Source organism: Chaetura pelagica, unplaced genomic scaffold (genome assembly GCF_000747805.2).
Source record: "Chaetura pelagica isolate M959 unplaced genomic scaffold, ChaPel_1.0 scaffold171, whole genome shotgun sequence".
In the NCBI taxonomy this organism is placed as follows: domain Eukaryota; kingdom Metazoa; phylum Chordata; class Aves; order Apodiformes; family Apodidae; genus Chaetura; species Chaetura pelagica.
Genome location: NW_009952066.1, coordinates 4,045,961 through 4,055,057, shown reverse-complemented (window position 1 = coordinate 4,055,057; position 9,097 = coordinate 4,045,961). Strand labels below are relative to the sequence as shown.

Sequence of the window (9,097 nt, the reverse complement as noted above, 5' to 3'; positions counted from 1 at the left end):
TGCCAGATCTGTGAATAAAACTAAGCTCTCCTGGATCCCTACCCTATCTATGTAAGATCATCTCTCCTTCCTTAATTTTAAATTAAAAATGGATGATGGATGTTGAAATAATGATTTCCTTTTATTGGGCTCTCAAAAGAGCAAATGTACAGGCAAAGATGGATTTTTCATGATGGTGACTAAGATTTCCTCCATTCTGATAAGGCTTCTGGAGCAGAAGTTGTGGAGCACACCCTTACTATTTTCCTATGTCCCCAGGAATGCAAGAAAACTGCTGACTTTTTCTGCTAGTTCTGTAGTTAATGAAAAATAATTGGCTGCACCCTGCCAGTATGAATGCCTTAGCACTACTGCAGCAACTCCAGCAGATGGTCCAGTCTTTCTGCTCATGAATTCCTTGCTTAATCTTCCTGATTTTTACTGTTTGTGGGGTTTTGTGAAAAACTGATATGTTTCTAAATAGCTATTGTTAAAATAATGAACCACAGGAGACTAAGCAAACTGGAACAGCAGAAGGTGCCCTCAACACACTGAGCATCTAAAATAACTGTCCTGATTCATGTGACATGTCATCTTACCATGGAGAGGTATAATACATAAGAAACTAGAAAACATGTTTTTCTTTTTACAGATTAAAATTTAAAAAGTAAGAAATCTGTGTTGTCACAACTACAGAGAAACTAACCCCCTGTCACCTGATGCAGAACCTCAGCTGCTAGGAAATCTGCCATGGATCATAGAGAGGTCGATGTTTGAGTTCTTCATTTCTGCAAATATAGAAAGGCTAAAACACTCGCCTTATACCTATTCCTAGAATAGAGACAGATATTGTAAGTTGTCCCTTCTCTGGATTCATGGAACAGATTACCTAGAAAGGGCAACTAGACAGACAGCAAAAATGAATCCATTGTCTTTCTCTCACCAAATCCCAAGGTACTAGCAAAAATGTGTCAGGGTGTTGCCACCACGAGTAACCCATCTATTTTTTGCAATCAAACAAATCTTAGAGAAAAATTAACAGTGACTGCACAAGTGTGTTTATTGTAAAAAGGCAGTTTTTCCACAACTGATGTGGCTTAGGTGTAATCTCTCTCAGTGGGTGCAAACACACCCTTTGATGAACTTATTTTTGTAATTCCACCTTATATATTGAATACCTTCTACAGGTAGTTTGACATTAACTGATTCATAGACAGCAGTTTGTGTTGCAAACGTGCTGCTTGTATTGTAAACGAGGGACTGGCATCTCCTTGCAATGAACACCCTGGAACAATTAATTGGTATTTTTACGAGCTTTCCTTATTTGCTACCTTGCATCTCACCGGTGTAACTGCACCTGGTAAATACCTTTCTCTATGTACAATACAGACATAATGGATATACGAGCTCCACTGAATCATCAGCAGGTGATCAACAGCCCCGGGCTTAAGCAACTCTAACGTGAGGCTCCTCTTCTGTCTCCTGCCCCAGGCTGGTGTATGTTACCGAAGGCTCCAGCTGGCCAGTGGCTGGCAGGTCTACAACAGGTCCTGACGGGTTTCGAAACTGCTTGTACACCCGAGGATCCTGGGCTACGTAGGTGGACGTGGAAGAGTAGAGCACCAGCCCAACAAGGATAGTGAAGAACGACAACAAGTAAAGTCCTGAAAACTAAGCAGAAATAGGAGTAGAGTCATTAGACACAGCACCAGTTATTCTGAGCTCATGAAGACCCACCCACAGACAGGGGTACTAGGCATAGTGCATTTGAAAGGTGCATTTGGCATGCACCACACAGAACAAACCTCTTATCCCTGGGATGTCAACTCTTAATGGTAATGTCTCTTTGAAAGTTTATTTGCTCCCACAAAGTCTGCTGTCTTCCATAACCAACAGCTAACTGGTGCCTTCCCATGGCTCAGTCATACTTAATATTGACCAGGTGGGACTTGGGAAAGCTGGGCTCTGGTCAAAGATACAAAGATGCTTTTGTTGTGCTTTTAGACAAGCCAAGCACTTTTCTGAGTCCAAGTTTCTCTAGCTCCAGTGTGGAGTACTATCATGTACAGTTGTCTGACAGGCAGTGGATAAATCTGGAGTAAATTACAGCTAAACCATGTCCGGGAGGTATAACATGCTGTTGGTAATATAAAAATATAAATAAATAAGCATTTAAATAAGCATTTAGAACACATAAACTTTTAAAATATGTATTTTAATAAAGGGATTAAAAAAGCCCACCTACAGCTTCTCTTGCTTGTATAGAGAAGGCAGATACTAGACCTGAGTTTGGATGGGATGAACTTTAGCTGTGAAACACACTCTGGGCTGACCTCAAGAGGTTTGAAAGTATGTATGGAGGGCAGCTAACAGAAGGCTCAAGAACACATCTTTTGGCACACTGCTCCACTAGATCAGGGGTCAGCCTGAATTTTCTGACGTATCCAGACTCGGTGCGCCTGGACTAAAAATACAACAGAAATAACCTTTTTGGCAATATCTTAGTCACTGCAGATAAAGGTAAAGGTTTCAAAGTCAGACCATTGGATGTTAGCTTTAGATACTGGGTTCCTGCAATAAGGTACACAAAAATGTCTTTAAGCCCATACAACTTGTCTCCCAATCCTAGACTACAAGTTATCTCTTCTTGCATGCTGTGTGTGAGAAGCCATGAGGGACAAACTGCATCACCAGCTTGTTGGTGAGGATATAGAACTGATTTGTATTTAATGGGACTTTAAAACATGCCTGTATTCTGCAACTGTCAGGGATCCGTACTTGAACACCAACCAGCTGCAACCTGTTACTAGCTGCTTCACGAGGTACTTGACTGTTTTGCATAAATGTGTCTGCAGGTCTGTTTTTTAATCCTGACTATGCCAGTTTGTTTCCTCCAGATAACTTTAGCACAGCACAAAATGGAGAGACTGGACTATATTATCTTGGAAGCTTTTTAGTGTTCTGCGTTTTATTTTTAAAGAACTAATCATGGTGGAGAAAGCAACATTTAATTAAACTAATTTTGTAGCGATGCTAATTTGTTGCCATTTAATAAACCTACAAAATCTGCATCCAATTCGTGCTTGAGGAAGCATTTCACTTTTTTTACAGAATCCACAGTATCTTTGAGAGCTTTGGACATGTAACCCACAGTGATATATCTGTATGTGTTTTTGTTTCCCACGGCTAGTGTGCATATTGTAGAGGGAAAGGACCATAATGGGGAAAGTTTAAAATGTGTCAGAAGGATTACAGAGTAGGAGGAGTTCTGCTTTTCATCAGCTGTTCATTGTTTTTTTCCCAGGAATGTCACCAGGTCTTCACGTGTCATCTGGCAGCATGATCTGATGCTATCATTCAGCTGTTCCACCAGCCACAAAGACAGTGCCAAGCTTCACCCTGCATCAGCTGAAGGATTCCTTCCATGGACCACAGCTCTGAAAGGTTTAGGCTTAGATCTCCCCCATGTGGCAATCAAACCAAAGTTAGTAATTTCAAAGCATATTCCAATTGATTTCCAGCCCCTTCTTCCCCCTATTTTCAGTTAAATTTTCCCCCCAGCCCTTTCTCCTCACTTTGTCTTTGCATGTGAATTTGGGTACCACTTGGCAGCAGTGGACATGACTAAGCCAAAGCAAAACCCAGGAGCCAAATGCATTGAGTTTCCCAAGCCAGGAGTTAGTTCCCTAGTTTTCCACTGTCCCTCCTTCCCACCTTATGCCTGAATTTCTCACCCCAGACAGCTGGTTGGCTTGTTCTACTGTATAACCAGAGAGCCAGCCAGATATTTTATTGCCTTGTGTCCTGCTATGAGGAATCTGTGGAGCTTCCAGTGGCTAAATGTGCTCTTTTTCTTGCTCTTGGAGCTGCTCAGCCAAAACCAATTCACTTTTGCTTTAATTTGTGGCTCTACCACATACCCCTTCTCCTGGCCATACCTCTCATTCCTCTATCAGGGACCTCCTGCCAGTGGCCTCTTTTGCCCAATAAAATTCCCCTCCATGGCAGTCTCACCCCCAGTGGCAACTCTCCAGCCTGGGAGAAAGGGTTTAGACAAGCTGGAGGAAATCTAAACAAAGGCCTGTGAATCATTTGTCTTTAATATCTACGCACAGCTGGTGTAAAAAGGCCTGGAACCTGACAGCCCTGTAACAATTCCATCTTTACCTTCCTTAGAAACAAGTTAAGGTTCAGGCTGAATTGTTTTCTGCAGCAGCTCTCTGCAGCAGCTCTCTGCAGCACTGAAGTAGAAGGGTTGCTAGTAAGGTTAATGCAGGAATATAGATACTGTAGTCATACGAGAAATCTCTGGGTTTTGTCAATACTCTGTCAAACTGACTCAAAGCCCCTTGAAATCAGTAAGTATTGTGCTCCTATTAGAATGGCAGTGAATCCAACAGTGTCATGGGAGGACGCAGACTTGGTACATCAAATACAACATTTGTTGTATTCTGTATTTTGTTGTATTTGTTGTATTCTGTGTTCCTCAGACTCCAGCTGAAATCTTTGTACTTTATTGAAGACAGGATTCCTTGTATTTTATTGAAGGTAGGATTTCCAGGCACACTCTACTGCTATGCCTACATGTAGGTTTAGGAGTTTTTTTAATCTTGACCTGCAAACCTCTTCTGCTGAAATTCACTATTAATAGACAGCAAAAGAAACACGCTGAAAACCAGCAGGAAGAGCTATTTCTAAGCAATGAAGTGAAGGAAGATCATTTTTCACTGCTAACCTCTACACTACTGCAGTACCAAACTGCAGGCTCTCGGCAAGTGTGTAATTCCTCTCTTTGGCTAAAAAGCTACTTGAGGATGATATTGTGCTTCATTTTTCTGACTTATCTCTCATGTGCACAGAAACATATTTCCTCCAAGAAAAAATATTTTACAAATATCCAGATTTGTACATCTCTTCAAATCCCACTTTCCTCCGTGCTAAACAGGGTAACTGTAAGCTGTTCAAAGGGTAACACACTCAGAAATTGTTTAGCTCAGATTAGCCAATGGGTGTCACTAGCGTAAGCAACCAAAAAAATCCCCTTCATGTTTCTAGATCACTAAATAATTTTACTATAGATTTTGTATCTACACATAAAGATACATATGTAGATAGCTTGCTTATCATGTAATTTATTGAAAGATCAGATGACTTTGTGATTGAATCTGTCCTAACACTCTTGAGTCCTGGGTTTGAGTTTCAGTCTATGAATTTCTTTTGTGAATCAAAATAACTTTAGATGACCTTCAGTTTCTTACACATTTAAAAGAGACAGTAACACTTAGTTCTTGAAAAAAAATGGATTTGCAGAATAAAAATGGAAAATAGGGATATCATCCTCTGAGGAGAAGGTAGAGATGTCCTTTGCAGAGAAAAACTAAGTGTCCTAGTTACCATAACATTTCACATTTCACCACTGACATGAAAGGCATCTTCCAAAAGTTACTGAGTTTTCAAACCAAATAGTTAAATCAGCTTTACAGATTTTACCATGGCTCTGATACCTGGGTGCCTATAAATGCCTTCCCAACCAAAAGTACTCAATATGGAATACATAAGGATATTTGCAAACATAAAAAAAATCAGTAAAACGTAAAAGCCAGGTCTTCTCTAGACATTATTTAGTACCCGTGGTGAAAATAGCTTAGGTGCCTGTCAACTTGAATATAAACATGCAAAGCAAAGCCTAGACAAATAGAACAAGATAACAAGTATAACAAGATTTGCTCAGTCTATCAAAACCAACATTGATTCTGCATAAGTGGATGTTCCTGGTATTTATCTAAGAGATGTTCCTTAGGGATAGAGTACTTGAATGCATTTGCCCAGCCAGGCCTGGCAGAAGAGCTAGTGGCACCTGATGGCTGAGCTGCAAAAGCAGGGGTCTTGCTCCTTGCCCCGACATGTGTTACTGCAGAACCCTGCCAGAAAACCACTGCTGAGGTTTCAGTAGTGCTGACCTTACTGAAATAAACTGTAGCTGACCTTACTGAAATAAAGAAAAAACATGGTTAAATCAGTCTGACCTTCTGTTATCCACGTACAAAATCTTATACATTAAAAAAAAACAGAACCTAAACATATCTGCAGTGTTGCGTTTTCTTTGTTTGTTTCATTGTTTGGTTTTGGTTGTTGGTTTTTTTTTTAAATAAAATACCTTACAACAGTGTTATATACAATTGTGGACAAAGTTTGCAAAACCCATTTGAAATTTAGCCTTTATATAGTATTTTTGTTCCAAGTGAATAAAAATTAGGCATTTTGGGAGAAAGTCAAGCATCGCAAGATTTCTAAAATTAAGAACAGCACATAGGCATCTGAAAAGTTTTTTGTTTTTTTAAACCCAGAATGAGCTATGAAACCTTTAAACATTTACTCCCCTCTGGTTCTTATCCCCTATTTCTTATCTCTTTGTGCAAAACTTGTCTTTTATATGTTCTTAAGCCATTATAGTTAAAACACTACTACTATTTTGACTCACAATTTCTGTGCTTAAAAGTAATCTAGTTGAAAAGATAGGTGCAAAATAAACTTCTTGATGGGGAGCAAACAGTGCATCTGATCTCATTGTCTTGAATAGTGATAAAAAAAAAAATTAGAGCAGATGAAAAAAATTAAGAAAAAAATGTTCAGAAGACAGTAAATCCACACCTGGTCTGGAGAAACTGAGCTGTTATCCAGGACCCAGATCATGAATCTAGGAGGGAAAGCAGGATGAACAGGCACAGAAGACTCACTGTATCACAGGGAAGAAATGCTGCACTGACTGATTGCTGCAGAGATCTGAAGACAAGCAGTTCTGTCACACAGGTCCACATCCACGTTACCACTGATGCCAGGGCAAAACAATATTCAATGTGACAAAACCAGACAGATGCAAGTCTGCAGAGAAGCCCACACAGATGAAGAAACTCAATGATTTGCTAATTTTGGGTTTTCATTCAGCTATTGTGGTAATGATTGTGACCCCTATTACAATGGTTATGAAAATGCAAATTCTCTTTTACCTGGTCCATTGAACTGGAAATAGTGTGCAGAGCAGGCTACTGGAGCTGAATCACTCCAACTCCATTCCTATTTCACAGCAGCAGCTGTAGATGGAAACTCTTGGTAGGTGATATGAAGGCCAGCTCCTAGCCTATGGCAACCCGACTGTGCTTTTTAAGTCTTAAAAAGGAATTTGTTTATTAGGACTGACTGAAAATTTAGAATTGTCCTGTTTCACATATTCAGTGATAAAGTATGAAATGGAATAACCACCTTTCCCCCTATCTCCTACAGAAATTCTCTACATTTTGTAAAAAATGAATAAAGAAATCAGGTCTATTAATTCAAATTTTAAATCTTAGAGGGAAGCGATCTCTTCAGAAATGCACTGATGACAAGGGACAAAAACGTACGTATCAGGTAGAATTCATTCAGTCCTGTATTCCTGTTGACACCCTCCATGCTCTTCAGACAGGCAATTCCCACCAACATCTTATTCCAGCCAGAGGGTCTGTTTTCCAAACTAATTCAGTTTGCAGCATAAGCTGCACAGCCCATCAAAGCCAAGACCAACAGGAGCTCCTGCACAGATTTATGTCTTTACCCCCCCTGGGTAATTTCACACATGAGCACCTGAACTGGCTGAGAGAAGGGAGTCAAGACCAAATTTCTCTCATTATCTTTTATATAGCAGCCAGACATTTCCACTTGGTTTGATGAATTGATGGGAGAGACTGAGCTTCTTTTCACACTGTGTTCTATTTTCGCCTTCAACACAGCAAATGAAGCTGACTAGCGCAGAAGCTGCGTGGTGGGATGCAGACACTCTCCAGACAGCAGCAGCACTGGGAAGAGGGAGGGCTCTGAGAGCTGTGAACTCACACAGGGCTCTCACTTGCATAGCTGGATATTACAGACATATGACTTTATTAATAGGAATGAGATCCAGCATCCTAGTCATATCTCACAGTGCTCTCTGGTGACCCCCTTGGCTCAGATCCACAAGGATCTGGCCAAATTTGTCTGAGGCTGGGACTATGACTCAAACTGTTGCTGACTATTTTTGTCCCAGCCTGTGAGGAAGATGTCTCTATTTCCTCCTAAAGGGGGAAAAAGGATGCTCCCTTTGGGATACAGACTCTGCCCTGCTCTTTATTGGGAGAATGATCTGCGGATGGTTCAGCCTCAATTATGGCTATCTACCTTCAAAAGTGAGATATAAAGTCCTGACCTCTGGTTGATCACTAATCCCAGGTGAGAGTTATGGGCAGAATCCTTCCTAGGGATAAGTAAAGGTAAACATCTTCCCAAACATACTGCTGAACTGGTGGTGATATCTCTTTATCATCAGTGGAAACTGGGGCGACCACCAACAGTGAAATGCAGTATTTTGTAATACTGCATTTTGTAAAATTGCAGTATTTTGTAAAACCCAAACAGCACCAAACACCATAAGGGTTGCTGTGAGTTTCCCAGACTGCATTCGAACAGACAAAACTCATCCACCTGAACCTTTATATGTTCTCTCAGATCTTTAATCTAGAGACCCCTAAAGGGGCCCAGCCCACTGAGATATGGTTTATCATGCCTTCTCAGCTCTCCAAATGCAGAAGCTTGAATACCCAAGAAGAAGTGTTGGTCCTCTTGCTAAGGGTACAAAGGAGTGCTGGACATCTTCAGTAGTGATGGTAACTTCTGGGAAGTGAGTCTGTCCCCTACCAGCAGGATTGCATTGTCTTAACAGTTTAATGATCTCCAGGTATTTCCAAGGTGAACTGTGAGGATATTTTCTTGAGTGATGACTTAAGGTCCTATCTTGCCCCCAGAACCCAGCTAGGATGCAAAGTGAAATTTGTAGCTAGTTCTTCCATATCTTTTTTCTTCTCTTTCCTTGCAGTCACTTAAGAAGTATTTAACTGGATGAAGGAGGCTTGAGCTGAAGGGCATGTCTCAACACATCATTGTTGCCAGCCAGAACTCAAAGCAAGAAACATCTGTCTTGTTTCATCAGCAGTGAAATCCTGACATCAGCCTCATTGCCACTCGCTGAAAACAAAGAAGCCAAAGGAAGTTTTTTTTTGCCTCTGTCATTTAATGCATGAGAGAACAGCCATACTCCTCAATTCCTGCT

General features: G+C 40.7%; 1 protein-coding gene across 1 annotated transcript in view; it reads right to left on the bottom strand.

Moving 5' to 3' along the window:
- Positions 1-408: 408 nt before the first annotated feature.
- The window catches only part of SLC35F1 (solute carrier family 35, member F1), a 101,944-nt gene continuing 93,255 nt past the window's right edge, over positions 409-9,097 (bottom strand). The window contains exon 7 of the mRNA XM_010005274.1: positions 409-1,650. Coding sequence (XP_010003576.1) covers positions 1,426-1,650 — 225 coding nt within the window. The 3' untranslated portion in view covers positions 409-1,425. The remainder of the gene's footprint in view (positions 1,651-9,097) is intronic.